The following is a 25,729-nucleotide window of genomic DNA, read 5'->3' on the forward strand; positions in this document are numbered from 1 at the left end:
TACTCCAATTCTCATGGTCACTTTTCACCAGAAGAGTGAGCTTTATGAAAGGTATGATTCTGAGAATGTATTCTTGTTTGAGTTAGCTGAAGGAGAGGTAACTTTTGTGCTGTTTCAAGATTTTTCTTTTGTAATTCTGAATTCCTGCACAAAATGGAATCGCCTAATGACAGGCACACAAGTTAATACACAATTTGGGCAAACCAGATAACAAAAAAGTGGTTTTATTGCAGTGTACACTAGGCAGTAACAGTCATCGGTGATAAAATATGAACAAAGATTAAATAAATTCTGCTTCTTAAAATCTTAACTCCTGATCCCTGGAGAGGCTTATGTCAAGATATTGGAAAAAGAATGTAGCGTTCGCACGAAGGAGAGCTATTGACATTAGTAATGGACAGATTCAGTGGATTATCTGCTCAGTCAAGTGCTAATTTGGTGAAAGACTAACTGATACCATTCGTGGTATTCAAGTCCCATCGACAAAATCTAAGAACATAAACTAGGCTGACAGTCCAAGTACAGAACTGCATGAGGAGCTGTCCCTTAGATGAAAAACAGTGGAGTGGCACAGACCCAACAATTTTCAGTTTGGAAATTCTTCAACAGTTCTAAAGTCTGTAGAGTTTTGCCAATACCATGAAGGCTAGAATAGATCTCCTTTTCTTTCTTCTACAAGAGAAAGGGAAGGGGATTGCAGAACCAACAAGTAACTGAGCAAAAATATAGAGAGACTGAGGGATTAATTCAGAATCAGAACAAGATCATAAGGCAAAGATATTCGTTTGGATTTCAGATAGGGAACTTTGCTCTGAATGTTCTCTATGTACTCTGCATAGATTGAATATAAACACGATCAAATTCAATTAATCAATGAATCAATAATCTCTTTTCACAGCATCTAACCGGATATTGTACCCATCTTAACTATAAAATTGAAAATATAATTTACATAATATAGAGAACAGAATTATACTCAGAAACATTGATTTAAAGACAAATGGAAAAGAAAACACTCCAGATAGCAGATAAACATACACTAGCTGAACAGAGAGAGGGATGAGACTTCATTATTCAATTCTTTTAAGAGTTCTGCACTCCATGCTTGTACCTGGTCCTGCTGTCTGAGTGCAAGGGCCAATATTAGAAGTTATTAGTTAGTCCTCTTACTTCAATGTCAGTTGAGTTTCTTCCTCTTCACCTATACTCTGTAAATCACTGGCAGCAAGTGCATTGAAAGTGCTTGTTGTTTCTCTGTGTGTGTGTGGGTGTGTGGGTACTTCTCTGTCTCTGAGAGCAGGAATCACAAATTTCCATAGATGATTTTGGGGCAGGTGTCTGGTGATATACAATGCGACTCATGCTCCACCAGACCGGCTGGACACTGACATCCTGGGACACATGGCTTGAAGCAGTGGGCATCAATCACTCCCAGAGGAACATCCTTGTTAAAACACGTCTTCGGGCATGGTGGGCCACACTCGTCAAACACATAGCCACGATCAGATGGGCAACCGACCGCTGCAGGGAGAGACCACAGAAGAGTTAGCAAGCTAATTACTTTTATAACCTTGCAATACAATGTGTTCCTCTCGATAGGGCTAATACTGCCCGATAATTATGTTGCACCCAGCTGCTTCAGTACTTCTCATTCTATTTCCACCTCTGTAATATCGTCCAAAGGAGGGCTACCGTAAATAATCTGCTACTGAAACACACAACCATGCCATTGTTGTCTCTGCTCCCCATTCCAATGCACTTATGGCTTGCTTTCCTCAAACAGCTTCCTTTGAAATGCTACTGCCTGTATCCAAACTTGCTTCATCTTTTTCAGCCATCACACCAGTATGTGCTGACCTGCCCTGGTTCCATAGTTAACTGAAGATCTCACTATTAAAGTTCTTATCTTCCCATTCAAATGGCTCTATACTCTTGCCCTTCTATGTCTCACTTCCTTCAGCCCAACAAGCACAATATGTGTGCTCCTCTGTCGCTGGTCTTGAATTTAATTGCTCCGATGTTGTCAACTGTGCCTTCAGCTTCCAAGGCACCAATCTTCTTCTTCTTCTTCTTCTACTTCAGGCAGTTTAGATGCATCTTGGCATATTACTGCACTCTGCAGGATGTACAATTCATTACAGAATTTCAAGAAACTCAATTCTCAAATATAAACTAGTCGCACGTAGAAACAAAATAATAAACTTTTCAATCAGATGGTGGTTCTCTTGGTGGCCAAACAAAGATTTAATAGAAAAACAAAATACATTTAAGTCAGACAGGCTCTTGAACAATATTCTTCTTTCAATTTTATATCGATTACAACTCAGCAAAACATGCTGAACTGTTTTTGGACTACCACAGTCACAAAATCCAGTTGGATGTTTTCCTATTATCTTTAAGTAATAGTTTAGCCCAAAATGTCCCAACTTAAGTCTTGTTAATTTCACCATATCTCTATGATTTAAAGAGTAACAGTCTGAGACCTTTTTAACTAGAGGGTGACTAGAAAAGAAATGCCTTCCCTTTAATTCATTTTTGCAATACTCTTGCCATTTCTTCTCTATGCCTTTTTTCATCCTACTTCTCAATTGTGCTCTGCCTAGGGGTATTCTAATTCCTACTTGCCCGCTCTGTAAGGAAGACTTTGCAATGCCTCCCACAATTTCATTTCCCTCCACCCCAGCATGCCCAGGTATCCATGTAAATCTAACCACAACCCATCTTCCCTACTCTAAACAAAGCTAAGAGAATCTCAATAACTATTTCAGGACGAGCTTTTGATTTATTTCCTTGATAACCCTGATGATAATGATGATAACCCTGCATGGTTGAGAGTCTTCTATCCACCATAAGGCCCAGAGGATTGCTAATAATTCTGTTGCAAAGACAGAAACATCATTTGAAACCCGGTGACCAATCTCAACACCAAGTTGAGGCACGTACATCCCAAATCCTGCCTTACTGCTCTCTGGGTCCACTGAGCCATCAGTAAAAATCTTCAGATAAGATCCCCATTTATTATTTAAATATTCATTTACGATCGATGCTGTTGAAATTGCTCTGCTTCCTTGAAGCTGAAAAAGGAGGAATAGATCTACTTCTGGTTCTAGCAAAAGCCAAAAAGGAACGGGCGGCAAGCAAATTTGGTCAACTATGTCTTCCTCAATCAGTTTCAATTTCACAGCCCAGATATTAACCAAATCTAAAAATGGATATCTTTTAATTTTACTTTGGCGCTCCGATGTCTCCTGCAAAGGGGCACCAATCTCTGGAATCTCTCCCCCAAATTCCTCCTTAATTTAAATTAAGTTAAATTTAGTTTAGAGAGAGAGAGAGAGCATGGTATCAGGCCCGTCCTGCCCAATGAGGCCACACTGCTCAATTATATCCAGGTGACCAATTAACCTACTGACTACTATTAACCTACATCTTTGTATCGTGGGAGGAAACCGGAGCACCCGGAGGAAACCCACACAGTCATGGGGAGAATGTACAAACCCCTTACAGGCATTGGCAGGAATTGAACTGTTGCTGTAAATCAGTGTGCTCACCGCTCCGATACTGTGCCACCCTTATGTTACCATACCGCTACTGAACTACATCTCAGAATTCTCACTTTGACTAAATCTTGCCCATCTACCCTATTATTGATGGTGCTATTTTGATGTTTTTTTGTTGCTGCCATTTCACACAGTCCCTTCACTCTAACTGCAAATCCTATCAACTCAGAGATATGGATTGCTGACATTGCCCTACTCAAACCCAGCCAACATAACCCCGCTACCTTCCCTAGCCCTTTGGTGTCCCCACCTAACCACTTCAGCCAGTCAGATCGTGGGAATCCCTGGCTTCAGACAACGTACCACAGAGTGTTGGCGACCGCCAGTGCAGGATAACTCCAGCCTCTCGACATTGCGATGCATAAGCCTCCAAAGCATCACACAAGCAGTCGTCGATATTCGCACCGCAGGCACACAGGTCGTACACGCAGGAGCCGAAGAACATCTCCGGCGGCACCACCCTGTGACAACGCTCAAAGGTCTTGGACTTGAGGATCTTGCACTTGGCATTGGCCTCCTTGCGAGCTCGGTAACCCGCTCGCTTACAGGGAGCGATGTCCTCAGCATCTGCACAATGTGGGCTGCTCCCATTTCCACTGCGAACCTGGAAGGGAGGAACAGACACAGAGTGATCGACAGGTAGCACTAGCCCAGGCACTCACCTCGTCCGTCACAAGCACAGAGTTCTGCTCCAACCCCGATTTAGGAATGGGGTACAAATGGGAAAGGATCGAGTTAGAATGACATAATCAATCAAATCTGGTGGTACAGTCACAGGGCCAGGCTAAATAAAGCCAAGAATCTCAGAACTGATGATACAATGTCCTTATGATTTCACTTTATGTATTTATTTAAATGAGGGGTATTATCACTAACACTCACCATTTCCATAGTGACCATTCTCCCAATTTCTGCCTCTCCATTGGTCAAATGGGGCATGGCTTTGGACCAGTGACAAGGCAGATCTGTATATCTAGACTACCAGAGTAGCAACACAATGAGAAAAGCCATCTAAGGTAACTGGTTGTATGTCAATATTGGATAACCTCAATCAAATACAGTTTTTGGCTGCTACCCAAGATAAAGCTTTATCCTGTACTTATCCCCATGCTCTATTTGTTCTGCAAGAGTGCACCTTCAATTTAAGCTTCTCCTTCTTCCTTACTTAACCCAAATTTAAAAGGAATATACAGTAACTGCCAATTATTTTTTTACATTCCTGGTTTGATCATCTATGAAAGCTCAAGGGAAAAGATAAAATGCTGCTTCAGGAAGACTGGATGACCAGATAAATCTTCTTTTGAGAGTCACCAGCACATTTCCTTTCCAGATATAATATGAACAGTCAGACATATGTGCTTGTTTATCTCTGTTCCACACTCCCAGTTAGACAGTAGGTCACACCTTACATGTTGTCTGGTCTTATTAACACCCATCGGTGCATTGAATTACACCTTCTCAGTTAGAAGATGATGGTAGTTCCAAATCCCAATCCAGCAAGTCACATGGGATCCACGGTGAGTTGGAATATTGAGGAGGGTGGCACCAGAAGTTGTTGAGATCTCTGTTGTTCGCAATACACATGAATGATTTGAACGAAAACGCAGGTGCTCTGATAAGTAAGTCTGCAGATGACCTGAAAATAGTGAGGAGGGTTGTCAAAGAAAACAGCAGGATATGCAGATATATCAGTTGGAGAAAAGTTAGAGTGTAATTCAGATAAGTGCAAGGTGTTTTATTTGGGAGGTCAAATGCAAGAAGGAAGTAGACAGTAATGTTCACATTAATGACAGATCCTGTACTGCAAGTTTACAGCACCTGGAAAGTGGCAACACAAATGGACAGAGTGGTGCAGAGAGCATACGGCACATTTGTCTTCATTGGTCAGGATATTTGGGAATGGAAGTTGGGAAGTTATGGTGCAGCTTTATGAAACTTTAGTTAGGCCACATTTGGAATATCGTGTGAGTTCTGGTCGCTGCATTACAGGAAGTATGTGGAAGCTTTGGAAAGTGTGTTGCATGGTTTGGGGTGTTCTAGCTACAAGGAGAAGAGGGACAAACTTAGGTTTTCTCTGGAGCATCAGAAAAATAATAGATGAATAGACAAGGTAGATAGTCAAGAGTCATTGTCCCAGGTGAAAAAGTCAAATGCTAGAAGGCATATATTTAACTTGAAAGGTAGGAAGGGGGTAAGTTTAAAGGAGATCTGTGAGGCAAATTTTTTCTACGCAGGGAGTGGAGGTAGGTGCCTGGAACACACCATCAGGGAAGGTGATAGAAGCAGAACCGATAGCAACCATTCTCTGATATCAGCCACAAAATGCCAGAGGACCTCAGCAGGTCAGGCAGCGTCTGTGGAAATGAATAGACAGTCGACATTTTGGGCTGAGATCTATTCATTTCCACAGATGTTGCCTGACCTGCTGAGTTCCTTCAGCATTGTGTGTGTGTGTGTGTGTGTGTGTGTGTGTGTGTGTGTGTGTGTGTGTGTGTGTGTGTGTGTGTGTGTGTGTGTGTGTGTGTGTGTGTGTGTGTGTGTGTGTGTGTGTGTGTGTGTGTGTGTGTGTGTGTGTGTGTGTGTGTGTGTGTGTGTGTTGCGTGTTGCTCTGGATTTCCAGCATCTGTAGCCTTTTTCATGCTTATGTTCTGGTATTGTATTCGGCACAGGCACAATGGGCTGAAGAGCCTGTTGCTGTGGCATCCTTCAGTGACTGGAGCAAAGAGTATGACAAGACTGCTGCATTGTCGGAGGGATAGACTGAGAGTGCACTGCAGAAAGGCAGGGCTGAGGCAGCGTCAGAAGGCGATGGTAAATGTTTGCTGTATGATAGGGTGGGGGTTTATTGGCGGAGAGGGTAGTACTATTTCATTATGGGGTGGTAGTTCAGTCTAAGTGCCGGAATAGCAATACTAAAGTGAGTAAGCACAGTAACGAGGGAGCGATGCACCAGAGGGACAGAATTAGGGAATGCTGAACTGCTGAGATGGTGGCACCAGGAGTGAACTCAGCTCCCGGAGAGTTGTTGCACAGTTAGAGGGGTGGTAATGGGAGAAAGCTGTACTGCTGGAGGGGCAATATTAAAGGAGCAATGCTCGTTCAGAATTGTCACTTTCAGATCAAAGATCCTGTTGGCTCTCTCTAGTGGGTGTAAAAATTCCATTGATGTCACTTTGAAACACACAACATTTTTGATACATAACTTAGTGTTTATCCCTCTGTTAATGACATCAAAATAGATCACGTGGTCACTATTTTGTAGGATTTTGCCTTCTGTACATTTGATGCAACATTTCCTGCCTTGGGAAGTGACTACACTTAAGACTGTTGTTTGGATATCATAAGTTGTTACCAGAAATGCAAGTTCTTATTTTGTCCCCCTCTTTGCTGAGCGCTGTCTCACATCTGACCAAATGGTTGCTCTCTGCCTGCTGATATACAAAGCTTTCTTGCCTTACCCTTCCAAACAATGATCACTACTGGCTAGGAAACAACTTTCAGTAAGTGTGACACTTTAGCCATTGGGATCGCTACCCAGCCATGGCTCTGTTCTGACTTGCCCTCAGGACCCACCTTCCAGCTGTTCCCAAACGTTGCTTCTGAGCTGACGATTTGTCCGCTGCGGATCCTCAGGTCATCCTGGGGGTAGTTGTTGAAGTTCCCACACAGCCCACATGCCTGGCCTTTATAGGTTCCAGGCAAACTCACTTCCAGGTGAGATTTACCATTCCACAAGACCTGCAGGAAACAAGGAAAGACCAGGAACATCAAGTACTCAACTCATTGAGTCAAGGGTCCGGGGGAGAGTGGTCAGACAGGGAATGAGGAACAGCAGAATATGTTACTTTGGTTTCGTCGGCCAGCTCCCTGATGGGCACCATTGAGGACATCTTCAAAGACGATGCCTCAAAAAGACAGCGTCCATCATTACGGATCCTTGCCATCCAGGACATGCCCCCTTGTCAGTACTACCACCAGAGAGGAGATACACGAGCCTGAAGATACGCACTCACTGTTTTAGGAACAGCTTCTTCCACTCCACCATCACATTTCTGAATGGCCCATGAACACCACCTCATGATTTTGCTTTCTTCTTGAAGTATTTATTTACTTCTTTATATTTCTTAATGTAATTTAGTGTTTTTTAATGTTTTGCGCTGTACTGCTACCATAAAACAAAAGAAATCTTTACATATATCAGAGATAATAAACCTGATTCTGATTTGCGTGTGCAGCAACCTCATGTTTATCCAAAACCTCACACATAGGACACACGACAGACTAGCATTCCCAGTGTTTACTGAGAAATTGATGAACCGTTGGAGGTGCAGCAGCAAGGGGCTCCCATAGTGACTTTGGTGCCCTCTTTTAAATAAGGTGCTTCACCAAGGCCAAATCTGTTCACTTAAAACAGTTCATCTGGTCATTGTTGTCTGTGAGAGTTTGCTGTGGGCTGCAAAGTGTTCCCCACAATAAATCAGTGATTACATTTAAAAAGTAATTCACTTCCTGAAAGTGCCTGGGACGTGCTGAGGGATAGGAATCCAAGTGGGGACAGAGGAAGTGAAGGCATGCAATACTCTGTTAATGAGCCTCAAGCCTAGTCTTCAGGGAGGTCCTTCCTCATGTAACCCAACCAATGCACCGCCACTCATAACCATGTTATGCTGTTCAGTCCTTTAAGCATTTATCAAAGTTAAGGTTGATCTTCCAGACTGCCATTTTCCCTGAACTATCTCCCCATCCCTTCCTTTCCTAAATGTACAGAAATCTATCAATGTCTGATTAGATTAATATCAGTGGCCCAGTTACCACAGCTACGAGGATAGTGAATTCCAAAGATATCAGCAGGGTAAGATACACCAGAAAGGGACAACACCAGATCCACTTTACACTGATCGCGTGGAGCTCAAAGGTAGAGGGGGTTTTGGCTAATCTAGGTTTCCTCCTTACCAATTTTGCTTGTCCTGCAGCACTGTGTTCCTGTGCTGGTGAAGGAGGGGGCAGTGAAATGTGTGTTTAGTTATCCTATCTCTCTAGCAAGATACATTGGCATCTTTGACCCTCTCCCCTTACAACCTATTGTGAAAAGACTGGAGCTACTGTCTCCACCCCTCCGCCCTGCAGCTAATGGAAAGAGTGTGCCTTTCTCACCTTCACACCAATGTTGGTGTTCAGCAGGATATTGTTGGTTCTTCTCTCGATGTAGACGTATGGCTCCTGCAGAAAAGGCAGAGACACACTGCGGCTGTCCACCTGCAAACACAAAGGTATCTCTTGGGACAAGGAGAAAGAAGAGCTTGGTGTGACACAGTCTGGCTCATCTGGGTGACATCATACCTTGGGCTTGGGAAACTTCTTACGGCCTCAGATGAGGCTATAAATGTGAACTGCATTCTGCGCAATTACTGTCGACCATCTCATGTCAGGCCCTCTTGTACCCTGCAGCGTTATTGTGGCTGTCAGCAATGCCCACAACAACCTCGTTGTGAAATTCACAGTTATGACATCCTTTCACATTCCACACCCGGCGTACACTCAACCTTTCAGCTAATGAATTGTAATAATTTGTTCAATTACCATAACAACCCAGTCTTGGAGAAGTTGGACATTCAGGTCCCCGATCAGCACTGTCACTTCTTTGGTCCATGATACTCCTTTTCGACCTCGATCCTCATTGGTCACACGGATACTGTGGAGTGAAGGTAAAATACTCAGGACGAGAGTGAGAGTTTGAGAGAGAGAGAGGGACACACACACACACACACATGGATAGATATGTACAGAGAGAGTCAATGTAAACAAATCAGTACATGATATTTACATTAAATCCATGGTGGGCCAACAGGTACTGCTGTTGCCTTGCTGATCCATGGACCAGGATAAGAACCTGATTAGAGAAATCGTTCGTGTATGTTTCCACTGGGTGCACGTGCTTCCTCCCATGTCCCAAACATGTTGGTAGGTCAGCTGGTTGCCGTAAGTTGCCCATTAGTGTAGGTAAAGGGCAAAAGGATCAAAGGATAGTTGAAGGGCATGCATGGGGGAATAAGTTACAGGGATACTGAGAAAAAGACACTGCCCAGAAGAACGCAATGGCAAACCACTTACGTAGATAGAAAAATTTGCCAAGAACAATTCATGGTCATGGATAGAGAAAATTATAAAAACAACGTGAAGGGGATCTCTCCCTTCACCCCCCCCGGGCAACCATCAGATTAAAGACAGATGGAAGACCATGATCACCCACGTCATACAACATGCCACGTGACGATGATGGTGACAGAGAAAAAGAGGAGTAATATGATGAATGGATGTTCCTTTGGGAGCTGCCATGGGTTTATGGGACCAAATAGCCCTCTTATCCAGAACACGTGGCAGGTAGAAAGTACAAGGTGAGAATGAAGGGCATGATAGACAATGGGAGAGGGATGGTCAGTGACACAGGGAGAGGGAAAGAGGAAGGACTGGGACAGGATGTGGTTACTGGTCCTGTTAATTTCCATTTGCATCAAAACCCGTTACATACTCGAGATCTGCTGGCTTTCAATGCTTCATTGAGACACTAACCTGAAGTCTCCTCCCTCGCAGTCCTCAACAAGGATGTAGCTGCACGCTCCTTGGAAGTGGATCATCTTCCCATCAAAGGTGAGGTAGTGAGGGTCTCCAAACACCATGCAGGTAGCAGGGCGGGGAATGCAGTGAGGGCAACACATTCCTGGGATCAGTACGGGGCTCTCATCCTAACGGGCAAAGGGCAAGATAGCGACTGAACTGTACACCCCTGAACCCCGGTTAGTCATCACCGTCACGAACTGCGAACAGCCAGTGGACATTCCCATATATAAACAGCCTATCCTGCCTGAGATTGCTTGATTATTACCAGCCTGCATCTCACTCCTGGGTAACATACACAAAACACTGGAGGAACTCAGCAGGTTAGGCAGCATCTATGGAAAAGAATAAACAGTCGACGTTTCGGGCCGAGATCCTTCTTCAGGAATGAGAAGGAGGGGGAAGATGCCAGAATAAAAAGGTGGGGGGGGGGGGAAGAGGCTAGCTGGAGGTGATAGGTGAAGCCAGGTGGGTGGGAAAGGAGAAGATATTCCTGGTAACAACACACACAAATGCTGGTGGAACACAGCAGGTCCAGGCAGCATCTATAGGAGAAGTACTGTCGACGTTTCGGGCCGAGACCCTTCATCAGGACTAACTGAAAGAAAAGATAGTAAGAGATGTTCCTGGTGCCTGTTATTCTATGCATCAATATAATGAAATCCTTGAACTGGATTCAACCTGTAACTCTCTCAGTTATGTTCTGCTTTTTAAAAATCTTATCCAAATACCATAAACAGATTCCAGTTTCTAAGTCATTCTTTTGGTGTCACTGATTTTGTGTCAAAATTAAGCTGACTGGTTAACACAATCATCTGCTACATCCAAGCTGCTGACTTACTGAGCAAAGTGTACATCCCTGTCCCCGTTCCCTGCACGTTCCATTGCCCCCACCCCACCCAGCGTGACCTACCGATGAACAGGCGAGCTGTGGGCAGTGCTCGGTCTGACAGTGGACCTCCCCGGAGACACAGGTGCAGGTGGTACATTCATTCACTTCCCAGTGTTGGTTTGATTGATACAATTTTCCATGGTAGCTGCACGAGACCCTGGGATCTGCAAGGACACATTGGTGAACAGGGCATACTGATCAATGCGTTGCTTTATCGGTTGGGGTTCAGTTTGCACTGCTACCTGTAGGTTCACCCCATGATCACACGGGTTTTCTCTGAGTGCTCCAGCTCCCTTGCATATGAGACACACAGTAGTGTTAGTGAGTTGTGGGAATTCTACGTTGGTGCCAGAAACGTGGTGATACTCGTGGGCTGCCCAGTACAATCTTGCTGATTTGCTCTGACACAAACAACCCATTTCATTTTGTGTTTTGATGTACTTTTAACAAATGAAGCTAATCTTCAATCTTTATATTTTTAACAGAGAAATCCTCTCAAAAAGAGTCACTCTTACCTCCAGTCAAAGGTGCAATGGCACCATAGAAAGGACTAGATAGAGTGGACAGGAAGAGGATGTTTCCAATAGTGGGCGAGTCTAGGACCAGAGGGCACAGCCTCAGAATACAAGGGCATCCCTTTTAGAAGAGAGATGATGAGGAATTTCTTTTGCCAAAAAGTGGTGAATTTGTGGCAAATACAGATGGCAGTGGAAGTCAATTCATTGGGTATATTTAAAGTGGAGATTTATAGGTTCTTGATTGGTAAGGGCAGTGGTCCCCAACCACCGGGCCGTAAAGCATGTGCTACCGGGCCACGAGGAAACAATATGATTTGGCGATATGAGTCAGCTGCGGTAGCACATGCTTTGCGGCCCGGTGGTTGGGGACCACTGGGTAAGGGTGTCAAAGGTTACCGGCAGAAGGCAGGAGAATGGGATCAAGAGGAAAAGTAAATCAGCCATGATGGAATGGTGGAGCAGATTCAATGGGCTGAATGGACTATTTCTGCTCGTATGTCTCAAAGTCTTATGGTCATACGACAAAGCATCCAAACCTGATGTCTGATCATCAGGCCCACCTACCCTGGCACTCGTAGCAACACCTCCCCGGTGATCGGACTTTGACAAGGCCATCGTGGCAGATGACAGAGAGACATTCTTCAATGTGGCACTCAACATGTCCAAGCTATGGAAGACCAAACAGACGAGTCAGTAACTGAGAGAGAATTGTGATCAGGTGAGTGGGTGCCAACAAAATGCATGCAAGGATTGGTGCTGGCACAAGAGAAAATTGCTGAAGTGATTTACATTGCAGGAGCATGTGACGCATTCATCAAAGGAGTCAGTCCAGGTTTCACCATCAGAAACACGGCGCTTCTCACCCTCGATCACACATTCTGCAGAATAAATAGGAAAACTGTAGTCAGTTACAGCATAGGGGAGACAAGCTGAGTGACCGTGGCACAGATCAGAGAATAAAGCTCCTACAATAGTGCTCTGTAAACACACCCAAGGTAGCAACTGTTTATATACATAGCAAAGACCTGGCAAGAGCAGAGAACAGAGTAATAATGAATCACATACAGTAAGTTCGCTAGAAAGGAAAAGAATCAGTAGAAAAATGGACTGTTAACAGAAAGTAACTGTACCATCACAGACTGGGCAGCAGGCACCTGCCGGAGTGAACTGCTCAGCCACGGGGCAGCTGAGCGGGAGGCAACTCTGACGGATGCAGATCCAAGTTAGATCCTGCAATAAAAACACAATATTCAATGGGCCGGTTTAAAAAGTAACATACAGGCTGATCCATTCCAGTGAAGACACGTCTGCTCTTGATGGATGGAGGGGGAGCAGGCTCTGTGCTCATCTCTTGCCCTTTCAGGGTCTTACTGTTTATTTCAGTGACTCTGCCTGCTCCTGAGAAATCACTGGACAGACTGAGTGCAGCAGCCATGATAACGTAAGCATCTTTGTTAAACTAATGAAATAATGTTCACTTCAATCCTTTATCAACTACCATCTGCCACGACAGCCTTGTCAAAGTCTGATCACCGGGGAGGTGTTGCTACGAGTGCCAGGGTGGGTAGGCCTGATGATCAGACATCAGGTTTGGGTGCCTTGTCATATGGTGTCATTAGACTTTGATAGTTTTCAGAACTTTCCATCACTGGGAACTTCCTTGCCCCACGTGAACGACTGCTGAGACTTGTCAACAATTCCTTTGTCATTTTATCAATGCTCATCCAGGACACACGTTGGTCTTTTAACATCTGACAACGCTGACGCTAGCTAGGATGCAGCCAGTGCTGTGGCGTTTTACCCTCCACTACCATCAGTTTCTCAGCTCCTTGCTCACCACCCATAGAGGATTCTAAGCTCAAAATCAGATCTGAAAAAACGGACATAGATTTTAAAAGTGGAGCCACCCTTGGGCAGGAATCACGGACTGAAGGGGGAGCAGGCCTGGAGTCAGTTCGGAACACAAGCTTCAGAGTTTTAGATGAACGGGAAAGTCTGCCCAGGAGGGTGTGAACTCACTGACTGACTCCAGGATGTAGTTCCTACATCCTGCTCTACTCATTGTTTGAGTTCCAATGGGCTGTGTGCTTGTGTGTATCAAGCCTTCACATCAGGAGGAGCTTCACATCAGCCACTGACTTTACACCCTGGTACTGAAGTCATAGTCGTAGACACACTGGGTGCATGTTGGAACTCTGTTGGATTGGGTCTACTACCCATGGTCATGTGGCACAGGTCCTAAGTACTAAAGCACATACCATAGTGGCCAAGGAAAAAGGAAGCGGGGTTAACCTGAAATATAACTGAGTCGAGCTCTGTCCATACTGCCGCTAAACTGCCTCAGGTTAGGAGTGGTAATGTGATGCTGACTGTGTACAAGAATCAATGATGAGAATAAGTTGGTAGTTGATTTCTCAGAAGCAAATAGGGTTCCGGGAAAAACTGTACAATCCTGAGGGATTAGCCAGCTGGTGGTGTGGTGCACCAGCACTGGACTGTTAAGGAGAATGGTCCCAGGTTCAAACCCGGCTGGCACCTTGCACACTTTCCATCCATGCTGGGTTGAGTGTTGAGCTAGAAACGTGGCCTCATTATGCTGAGAGACAAAATGCTGCCCAATGTGCCACAAGGTGCGGAAGGGAAGATCAACCTGAGGGACTAGTGAACAGCAGGGTACGGAGTCAGCTTCTATTCCCACGCACAGAAACCAGAGTCTGTGTGGTTGCCATGGCCAAGCTCAAATAACCCAAATCCACAACTCAATTCATTTATCTTAGACATTGTTGTCTAGTCCCCTCTGTCCTCTCCCAACAGCAGTGATTTGGTGTCCACCTTGAACTGTGAGTGGTGATCCAGTGGCTGACCAGTACAGTGAGAACTGGTCCAGTGTCCGACCGGTACAGTGAGAACTGGTCCAGTGTCCGTCCGGTACAGTGAGCACTGGTCCAGTGGCCGACTGGTACAGTGAGCACTGGTCCAGTGTCTGATCTGTACAGCGAGCACTGGTCCAGTGGCTGACCGATACAGTGAGCACTGGCCCAGTGTCTGATCGGCACAGTGAGCACTGGTCCGGGGCTGACCTGTACAGTGAGCACTAGTCCAGTGTCTGACTGGTACAGTGAGCACTGGTCCAGTGTCTGATCTGTACAGCGAGCACTGGTCCAGTGTCTGATCAGTACAGTGAGCACTGGTCCGGGGCCGACCTGTACAGTGAGCACTAGTCCAGTGTCTGACTGGTACAGTGAGCACTGGTCCAGTGTCTGATCAGTACAGTGAGCACTGGTCCAGGGGCCGACCGGTACAGTGAGCACTGGTCCAATGTCCCAACTGGTACAGTGAGTACTAGCCCAGTGTCTGACCTGTACAGTGAGTGTCAGTTCTATCAGTACCCCACATGTCCACCCCACACCATGAGTGTTGCTCCAGTGATTGACCTGCACAACAAGCAGTGGTTCTACGTTCTTCATGCACTGTAATCTCTTTTTACAGCTCTTACCTTGCACTGGCAGGTGTAGCAGGGATCATCAGTGGCAGAGAGCTCATTCCCCACCAGGCCAGTAGTGCAGTTACTCAATGGCTCTGTGATTAAAGTGACAGGTTATTAATCATGCAGTTTAATTGGTCTGCTTTTCATTGCATTTTTAATTTTTAAACTCACAAGTTTTAAGGGAGTCATTTTAAACCTAAGCACTCTGCTCCTTTAAATAAAGAGATCCCTAGGACAGGGAATGTCACACATCGGAAAGGCTGCGCTAAGGAAGCACTGCACTAATACTGTAAGGAATACCTCTCCTCTCAGATGAGCACACGAGATCCAATGGAACAACAACAACATTAGTCAATGGTTAACACAGTTCTGTTGGTGGGTACACTCATGCTCTGAACCATTTACTCGCTTCACTTTATTAAACAAAATCCGATTCAAATAGTTCTTCATTGTTGATAATTGTTTTGGAGATCTTGAAAGCATGTTTTTTTTCCCCTTTAACACTAAAGACGTTACAAATGCAATGCACACAATGTGCAAGAGGAGCTCAGCAAGTCAGAAAGGAATAAACGGTCAATGTTTTGGGCCGAGACCTTTCATCAGGACTCATGATGAAAGGTCTCTGCCCGAAACCTCGACAGTTTATTCCCATCCATAGATGCTGCCTGACCTGTTGAGCTCCTCCAGCACGTTATGTGCTTTGCTCTAGATTTACAGCATCTGCAGTGCCTCTTGTGTCTAAACATTTCAACTAATTGGATTAACGTATTAAACAAAAAAATGTAGTTAACCTGATGCAATCCTTGGGCTTTCATCCAAAGGAAGGGACAATCTGATGGTTTATTATAAATTACATTATAAATAACCAACAAAAGGTTATAATCTTACTGAAGGCCAATCTTACAGGTTAATTTTATCTGAGGAGACAAAATGGTTAAGGACAGTGGACATCGTATCCTTGGATTTCACAAAGACCTTTGATTCTATTCCTCTGGAAAAGCTGCTATGAAAAAACACAAGGAAAGAAACAGTGGCATTACTCACGGGCACAGCTAGGGCAACAGTGAGCCGGATCTGGGGCAAGGATCAAATCCCTCGGACAGTCCACCAGGCTGGGACACTGACGGCGGTAACACCGGAGGTGCTGCTCTCCATCCACCATCACCTGTGAAGAGAGGGGAGGTAAGAGCATTCATAGTGTACCTGGTGAAATTTCTTACATGACTTACTTACTTGGAGTAGGTTCCGGCTAAGTACTCCCTCAGCCGCAAGGAAAGAAATAATAACATTTGTGAATGTTCATAAAGCCTTCAATCATAGACTCTCAGCCTTCCTGGGTCTCTCTACCTCATGGTCTCTGTGTTCTCAATTATGGACCATCCTCCCCTTTCCAGGGATAGAAAGCACACTGATGCCTACTCCCAAGCAGGGACCACCCTCCCAAGAAAATGTCCCTATTCCCAAAAAAAGCACCATTCGCCCAGTAATAGTCCCTTGTCCCACACAGAAAACATCTCCCCTAAGGTTTCTGTTCCCCCAAATGGGGACTGATTTTATGGACTATCCAATCATTGTTTCTGTCACCCGAGTCACAGAGTCTTACTGAAATTGAGCTGGATGCTTTCCCACTTTAGCTGCGCAAGACAATTCTTTCCACCCAACATCACAGTTGGTTGGTCCTTGTCCATTCTCACTGCTAAGTTACTGATTCTAGCAGCTGCTTTTGAAAGCGAAAATCTCTGAGCCTGAATACTTTCTAGGTAGCTCTGGAACATGGTTCTCTTTTTGTGGGAATACAAACTGCAAGTTCAGGTAGCATTTTCAGTCTTTCTCTATTGCCAAGACCAGCTCTTACCTCACAAGTGCAGATTTCACAGGGATCATGGCTGGGGTGGAAACTCTCTCCAGGACCGTACACACGTCGGTCATAAATGCAATCTGACAAGTATGAAAAATGTAAATGTCATCATTAATGCTGGATGGTGCATTTTACTCTTGACAGAATATGAGTATCATTTGTAAGGCCGGGATTTAACAGCCTTCCCTAACCGTTCAAATGGTGATTGTAGTGAAACACCAGAATGAACTGTGACAGTGTGTGGAAATGGTACACTCACAGTGTTTTTAGAGTAGAGTTCTAGGATATTAACCCAGAAACTAAGGATCAGCCATAAGCTTGGTGTGACTTGATGTGAGACAAATCTGCTTGGTGTGACTGGAGGGACAGAAGTAGCTGCTGGTGTCCCTACAGTCTGTTACTTGTCGCGGTTTGTGGAAGTCTTGGTACGTTGCTGCAAAACATTTTAATATTCAAAGTTCAAAGTAAATTTATTATTAAAGTACACACTGTAGATGTTACCATATACTACATTGAGATTCTTTCACTTGCAGGCATTTCCAGGAAAAGTAAAGAAATCAGTAGAATCTATGAAAAATCATTCTGACTGACACTTTGCAGATGCTACATACTACGGTCGATGTGTGTCAATGAAGGATGTTTTTTTACGGTGGTGGACAGGGTGCCTATCAAATCAATTATTCTGTTCTGAAAGGCATCAGTGGATGGTTGTCGGGATGCACCAATCTAAACAAGAAGAGAGTGAGTCTGTCGGACACACGCTCAATCTACTTTGTTGATGGTGAGAAGGGTTTGGGAAGTAATGAGGTTGTAGCAAGAATGGCTGGAGTTTATGGTCAATAGTGGCCACCAAAATGTTTAAAATAGGGCATTTGACAATGGTAATTGACTTGTCACATGACTCAAAAAGCTCAAAAATCATTTCTACCAGAGAAGCCTCCTTTACTGGCCATTCATCAGCTCAAAACTTTCACTCCCTCCATCACAAGTTCATCATGGCTGTGGTATGTTCCATTTACAAAATGTAATGCAGAGACTCGAATAGGCTTCATTGACAGAACCTTCTCAAGCACATGACCTGTACCACCAAGAAGGTCAAGGACCTCTTGAAGTCTTGCACCATCGTGCATGTCCCCTATCCATCCTTCATTACCATAGCATCTGATCCTGCAACCCAATAGCACTGTGAGATTCTTCCATCACACTGTTTCTAGTGGTTCACTGCCATGTGCAAGAGGACAGTTAGGGAGAGATAATAATTGCACTTTCGTGGCAGCACATACCTGCACAGAGGGGGCAACACTCCCCAGTCACATGGATAACATTCTTGCATGGAGTGACGCAATGGATTTCTGAGCAGGTTGTGACTGCGTCTATACACATACAAGTCAGGCAGGGAACTGAGGGATCAAACCAAGTTTCTCCTTCCTGGTGTTCCTTCCCAAGGTACATACATCCTTGAATTGATGATAAAGAAGGTTAATTAACATCAAAGGGAGAGACCAAACAATCCTCAACTGTTGGGCATTATGCTGGAATATCATTGTATCCTGCACACCATCTTCCACAGCCGAACTGGTGGAGGGTAGCTGCTATCTCAAACAGGGCAGCTTCATAACCTCCAGGCCAGACTTGTGGCCAGTAATTACAGGAAGAAAGATCAGTTTGTGACCCTTGTGATCCATCCCTAATTGTCATAAGAGATGAGATCTTTTCCCAAGCCTTTAATATTTTCCCTGACAAGTATTCTCCATTTTAGTTATATGCTCCAACACACCACATGAACTGGATCCCTTATTCTTGTAACTCCTCCAGACCCATTCTCTCTTTTCTGTTTAGCTCTGCCTTCAGCACCATGGCCAAGTTATGCCTGACCACTGGAAACATCATTTACACCCTTTCAGACCATAGGACCATGAGATATAGGAGCAGGAGTAGGCCATTCAGCCCATCAAGTCTGCTCTGCCATTCAATCACGGGCTGATCCAATTCTTCCAGTCATCGCCACTCCCCTGCTTTCACCCCATTCCCTTTGATGCCCTGGCTAATCAAGAACCTATCTATCTCTGCCTTAAATGCATCCAATGACTTGCCCTCCACAGCCACACGTGGCAACAAATTCCACAGACTTACCACCCTTTAACTAAAGCAAGTTCTCTGCATCTCAGTTCTAAACTGATGTCCTTCAATCCTGATGCCATGCTCTCTTGTCCTAGAATCCCCTACCATGGGCAATAACTTTGCCGTATCTAATCTGTTCAGGCCTTTTAACATTCGGAATGTTTCTATGAGATACCCCTCATTCTCCTGGACTCCATGGATTACAGCCCAAGAGCTGCCAGACGTTCCTCATACGGTAACCCTTTCATTCCTGGAATCATTCTCGTGAACATTCTCTGAACCCTCTCCAATGTCGGTATATCCTTTCTAAAATAAGGAGCCCAAGACTGCACACAATACTCCAAGTGTGGTCTCAAGAGTGCCTTATAGAGCCTCAACATCACACATCTTGGCATACTGTCCAAGATGTTTATCTTACCTCTTGAGACCTCTCCATCGTCAGGTCAACCACACTGTGACAACCCCAGTTATATTCCACTTACCACCCAGACCCTGCATCTGCAGTTCCCACCCACGCTTAGCTGGGCCAGATGCAGAAATCCGATTGAGCTAACCCGCTGCATCAGGGAGCTGTGAGGGGAGGCTACACAGGATGGTGTCCTCACATGATTGCTGAAACCCACCCTATCATGCCCCAAGCCTGTGACAGGAGAGGAGGAAGTGGGCACAGCTCACCATCCATGGGGGCTGTTGTGAGTTTGCAACTGTTCTAACATATCTCTGGTGTTAAGATGACTTTAAATTGTGTAAAATAATAATAAAAACTTGAAAATAAAAATAAATAACCTATCTCACCAAGCGGCTTGGATGAAGAGCAAGTGATGCTCAGGGCACCAGGAGAGAGGCGAGCAGTGGAAGTGGTGAGGACCTCATATGGGGATCACTTTACACTCTCTGTAGTAAGGATCTCCACTAATCACTGGATGGTAGAGATATGGAGGACTATGATCCAGTGCAGATTGATGGGACTAGGCAGTTTAAATGGTTCAGCACGGACTAGATAGGCTGAAGGCCCTCTTTCTGTGCTGAACTTCTCTATGACTCTATTACCCTTTTTTGTCCTAACCTACTGGCTGGGAATCCACTGTCAAAATACTGTGGTCACTGATCCTGCAGCTGATCTACCTGCCTGAGAGTTGCTGAGGGGACTATGCTGGTGTAACGCTTGGGAATTCCGTCGTGAATGGACTCTGCCATCGCATTTCATGAGGGAACCGGGTGACAGATGCATCAATGTCAGCACGTTCTAGGCTATAAGTGGGTCCACGAGGCTGGAGGTGACATACTTGGCAGCGATGGATCCCTCTGTTACACCCTGATTTAACCAATTGACTGGTCTGATTTCAGTGACTTCATGCTTCTCCCCAATCACAGTGCTTTGCACAACTTATGGTCCAGTCACATTTCCCCTGTGGTCTAAAATCACTGTAATTAGACCAGGAAGGTTGTGTGGTCAATGGTTGAATGACGCTGTGGTAACAAAATTGGATCCAATGACTTTGGGGGAGGGGAAGAAAGGTCACAGATGGAATTAGGAAAGGATCGCTGGACAGTGATCAGCAAGAACCCGTTAGATTTTTCTCCCTAGGCAAAGATACTGAGATGAAGGAAGCGGGGTACCTCAGTCTTTGCCAAAGCTGAAATCAACAGTTGATGTGCCCCTGCATCTATTAAGAGCAGGGTTGGGGAGGGGAGGTGAGGGGGATGGAGGGGTTGGAGTTTGAAGAGAATGGAAAAGAGATGCAGGAAGTGAGAGAGAGAGGGGTGGTGAAGGAGGAAGGGAGAGCAAAGGAGGGAAATGGAGAGAGAGAGGTAGGGAGAGGTGAGGAGTGGGGGTGGGGGAACAGAATCTTACCTCGGCACTGTGGGCAGCAAGATCCCGCAGGTGTAACCTGTTGCCCACAGTTAGGTGTTGGGCACTCAGTGGTCAAACAGTGAACATCACCGCCCTGCAACAGAGGGATTAAACATCACAATGTGAGCCTTCAACCCAACCATCCATACTCAGATCCCCATAATCAAACCAGCACTTCTGGTGTAATGTGGTGGGACAACATGAGGAGCCACTGAGACTGCACATGACTTCCGTTCCAGGGTCTTCAGCAAGTCAGTCTGGCCAGTTTGACAAAGGGAAGTTATCACAGGGGTCTCTTCCTCATACTGGGAGAAAACCCACAGCTTCAACACCATAGACCCAGCCTGGGAAATGGGAGAACAGGACTGTAGATCCACCTTCCATGCACCTGGTATACACAGGAGGTGTCGGGGGTGGTTGCTTCCGGGCTGGTGAGACCACATTCGCACTCTCTACTCAAATTTACCTCACTTTCCATCTGTGATCCTGCCAGATTCACGGACTGGCAAGGAGATTTGTTGTCAGAATTCTTTCCGAGTTCCTTCTCTTTGGAAAGGAAAGGGAGATCTGAATTTCAAAGCTAGGTGCAGGAAACCAGCACTCCGCAACAGATTGGGTTTAAGGAGATTGGTGGAGATCCTCACTAAAGAGAGGGTAAAATGGTTTCCACATGAGGTCCTCACCACATCCACTGCTCACCTGTCTCCTGGTGACCACCCTGGGAGCAAGACTTGCTCCTCATCCAAGCAGTGTGGTGGGCAGGCTTTGCTGCCTGCCCAATGTAGGTGAATGGGGTCTGTGGGTCACACCAGAGAACTTCCAACCATGACTCAGAGCGGTGGATCTATTTCTATGGAGAGAACATTACCTACAGAGCAACCAAGAGGGTGGCACGGTAGTGTAGCAGTGAGAGTAACGCTTCACGGCATCCAGCTGTGAGAAAGGAGTTCAATTCTTGCCACTGTCTGGAAGGAGTTGGTCCCTTCTCCCCATGACTGCATGGGCTTCTTCCAGGTTGCTCTGGTTTTCTCCCACGCTCCAAAGATGTACAGTTAGGGTTAGTAAGTTGTGAGTATGCTACGTTGGTGCCAAAATCATGGCAACACTTGGGGGCTGCCCAGCACAATCCTTGCTGACTTGAATTGACACAAATGCTGCATTTCACCGTATGTTTCAACGTTTTGATGTACAGGTGAGAAACAAAGCTAATCTTTAACCTTTGATTTAAATTAGCCCTTACGCTGCATGAACAGTCTCTGCAGGGGTCCGGTTTGAAAGATTCCCCGTCTCTGTAGATGTTGTCTTCAAAGTAGCAGTCGTGACAAACTGGGCAACACTGGCCAGGAATGTGTGTGGGGTACCGGCACGTGACCTCACATTCTGGCTCCAAGCAGGTCACCTTGCCTCGCTACAGGGAGGAAAAATGCACCGAGTGAGAGACAGAGACTGGAATATAGTGAGAGGGATCAAGACAGAGCACATGGGAAAGAGAGGGGCACAGAACATCGTGACAGGAGAGATTATAAGTGAATGAGAGCACGAGCAGACCACAGAATGTGCGTGATACAAACCATGCAATGAGGGAGAGGGAGCTAGAGAACTTGAGCAGGCATAAGCGAGAAAGGGCACGATATATCGACGCAGCTACAAAGAAGGCATGACAGGGGTTATATTTCATAACAGTTTGATCAGATTTGCTACGTCACCTAAGACACACAAATTTCTACAGATGTACTGTGGAGAGCATTTTAACTGGCTGCATGGGGGTGGGGTGTGACTACTGCACAGGATTGAAGTAAGCTACAGAGAGTTGTAAACTTAGCCAGCTCCATCATGGGCACTAGTCTCTGTAATATCCAGGGCATCTACAAGGAGTGATGCCTCAGAAAGGTGGCATTCATCATTAAGGACCCCCACCACCCAGGTTATGCCCTGTTCTTATTGTTACCATCAGGAAGGAGGTATAAGAGCCTGAAGGCACACACTCAATGATTCAGGAACAACTTCTTCCCCTCTGCCACCCGATTTTAAAATGGACATTGAACCCATGAACACTACCTCACTACTTTTTAAATTTTTTTATTTTACACTACTAATTTAATTCAACAATTATATATATATATATATATATTTACTGTAATTCGCAGCTTTTTTTCCCTATTATTACATACTGCATTGTAATGCTACCACAAAGTCAAAAAAATTCACGACATATGTGGGTGATATTAAACCTGATTCGGATTCTGATAGTGGAGGGCAGACATTGGCAGATGTTCTGCGTGAGACAGGCTGGCATTATCTGGGATTGAACCCTCCAAATCTCTGCTGGGTACATAAGGTGGTGATAGCTCCGCTAAATGCTTGAGTACATCATCATGATCTCCACATTGTTGCATGTTATTCCAGTACGATGTCCAGCTGGGAAGTCTCAAAGGCCACATATAACAATAGAGAATTCTTGCTCTGTTATAGAACGTATTGCCAAATATTCCTCTCGGTTTTTTATTGAGCTCTTTGAGGATGCAAGTGGCAGGAAGGAGAAAGGGACGTGCTGCATTTGGATTTCAGAAGGGTTTCAATGATGTCTTACACAGAGGGTTGGTCACGAAGGGTAGGGCATATGGGTTTGAGGGCAATGTACTGGCTTAGAATGAAAACTGGTTATTAAACAAAAGTGAAAAATGGGAATAAACATTCTTCTCAGGCTGACAGGACATGGAGATCGAGCCCCATCTACATCAATGACTTGGCTTTTAAAATACAAGCTCAGTTAGCTGTACTTTTGGAACAGGCAGTCACCAGTATCTTACCATTCAGTGGGAGTAACTGGGCTAAAACTGGTCACTGTCACAGGGGTGCTTGGGCCAATATCAGGACACCTACAGGGGAGTGTCTAAGCTGGGAGTTCCCAACCTGGGCTAAATGGTATTAGTCCTTTGCATAATAGTGGCTGGGAACCCCTGGTCTAAGCAATGTCCACTCAGCAGGAAGAGAGCATCTGCGTGATGCCGGGTCAGTAGTGAGAGTGTCTGGGAGGACACTGGGGCAGCACTCAGAGAATGCCCAGGACAACAACAGGGCAGCACTGAGGGAATCTCTGGGTGAAAGTCAGGGAGTTCCAAGGAATTGCTTGCCTCTATACATTGCTTACATCTTTCTTCTTGCCTCCTGGGTAATGTTGATTTCCAACACATTGCCTGGTACTAGATTTCATTTCCCTCATACTATGATGTTAAATGTAACTGATGATGTAAAAACATGTTAACCCCCAACTAACCAACACCTCCCATTCCCCAAGGATGCTGGACAAAGTGTGTACTGTATTACGGGAATCATGGATACGAGGATAGCGTAGGATTATGTTGAGGCGACAATGAGCTGAGACCCTGATGAATGGAGCAGCAGGCCTGAAGGGCCAGATGGCCTAATTCTGCTCCTAGTTCTTTAATTTGTCGATGTGGAAACCTTAGAAAGGGTGCAGAGGAGATTTACAACGATGTTGCCTGGATTGGGGAGTATGCCTTATGAGAATAGGTTGAGTGAAATCGGCCTTTTCTCCTGGGGGCGATGGAGGATGAGAGGTGACCTGATAGAGATGTATAAGATGATGAGAGTCATTGATCACGTGGATAGTCAGAGGCTTTTTCCCAGGGCTGAAATGGCTAGCATGAGAGGGCACAGTTTTAAGGTGCTTGGAAGTAGATACAGAGGAGATGTCAAGGGTAAGTGTTTTTTGCACAGAGAGTGGTGAATGTGTAGAATGGGCTGCCAGTGACGTTGGTGGAGGCAGATAAGATAGAGTCTTTTAAGAGACTCCTGGGATAGGTACATGGAGCTCAGAAAAATAGAGGGTGACGTGTAACCCTAGGTACTTTCTCAGGTAAGGACGTGTTCGGCTTTCTATGTTTCTATGTGTTTGCAAAGACAGTTTATAAGTCACAGCCACATATGTTCATTAGGCAAACAGAGAATCTACCAGTTCAAATCAATTTAATAAATATAGAAAAATTGTTGTTTGTAATCTTGCGACCATTTGTACGTGTCATCGTTTAGCTCCAGCTACCTCATCTATCCTGTAGAGTGTTTGCCTCCATCTGCACTGCACTGGAGAACGTTCTGACTCAAAATCAGGTGCTGGCATTGGATGTGTTGCGTCTTACTGACTTAGCAACGTTAACTAAGATTGAGAGTCCTAAGTGATCATCCCTACCTTCCTGGGCATTCTGTGTCCCACTGTGACTCTCTTGTTGCTGTTAATAACCAGCTGATCCTAAGGACCTACTACTTTGATTGACATCAATAGGCTACTCACTGTACACACACACTTGTAGCAGGGGTTTGTGGTTGAAACCCAATGTGATCCTTCCGCATAATTCTTTCCTTGGTGGATACAGACTGTGGAAAAACAAAGCACACAATTGATCACATCTCACTCATCATAACATATCTTCTTCTTTGGAGCTAAACCTCCTAATATACATATTTACAAAGAAACCCATGTTATTAGCAAGATATTAGAACACCCACACTCCCAACCACCACTACTTTACCATTTTCTGCCGGCCACCTTATGTGCAGACATTCCTGTGCCTAGTCCCTTTATGGACATACAGTCGATCTGTGTGCATAAGCTATCGAAGTATTTATATTTATTGTGTTTTTTAAAATTATTATCATGCTTGTCATCTTATCGTGGTTATTTTCTGCTGCACCTGATCCAGATTAACAATTATTTTGTTCTCCTTTACACTTGTGCACTGGAAGTGACATTTAACGACCTTCAATCTTCTTTGATATCTCTCCAAGGTCACATTGAATAGTCT

The 25,729-nt window shown here is 45.0% G+C and overlaps 1 protein-coding gene across 1 annotated transcript in view; it reads right to left on the minus strand.

Annotated features, from left to right (window-relative positions):
- Positions 1-208: 208 nt before the first annotated feature.
- kcp (kielin cysteine rich BMP regulator) overlaps positions 209-25,729 on the minus strand; it is a 127,630-nt gene continuing 102,109 nt past the window's right edge. The window contains exons 40-56 of the mRNA XM_073066735.1: positions 25,219-25,301; positions 22,147-22,314; positions 20,907-21,000; positions 18,214-18,387; positions 16,928-17,010; positions 16,117-16,237; positions 15,082-15,164; positions 12,716-12,815; positions 12,375-12,463; positions 12,150-12,252; positions 11,089-11,231; positions 10,131-10,303; positions 9,141-9,252; positions 8,715-8,816; positions 7,134-7,298; positions 3,864-4,164; positions 209-1,521 (exon numbers count right to left, since the gene is read on the minus strand). Of these exons, the coding sequence (XP_072922836.1) occupies positions 1,304-1,521; positions 3,864-4,164; positions 7,134-7,298; positions 8,715-8,816; positions 9,141-9,252; positions 10,131-10,303; positions 11,089-11,231; positions 12,150-12,252; positions 12,375-12,463; positions 12,716-12,815; positions 15,082-15,164; positions 16,117-16,237; positions 16,928-17,010; positions 18,214-18,387; positions 20,907-21,000; positions 22,147-22,314; positions 25,219-25,301 (2,312 nt within the window). The 3' untranslated portion in view covers positions 209-1,303. The remainder of the gene's footprint in view (positions 1,522-3,863; positions 4,165-7,133; positions 7,299-8,714; positions 8,817-9,140; positions 9,253-10,130; positions 10,304-11,088; positions 11,232-12,149; positions 12,253-12,374; positions 12,464-12,715; positions 12,816-15,081; positions 15,165-16,116; positions 16,238-16,927; positions 17,011-18,213; positions 18,388-20,906; positions 21,001-22,146; positions 22,315-25,218; positions 25,302-25,729) is intronic.

Source organism: Hemitrygon akajei, chromosome 14, assembly GCF_048418815.1.
Source record: "Hemitrygon akajei chromosome 14, sHemAka1.3, whole genome shotgun sequence".
NCBI classification, from domain to species: Eukaryota; Metazoa; Chordata; class Chondrichthyes; order Myliobatiformes; family Dasyatidae; genus Hemitrygon; species Hemitrygon akajei.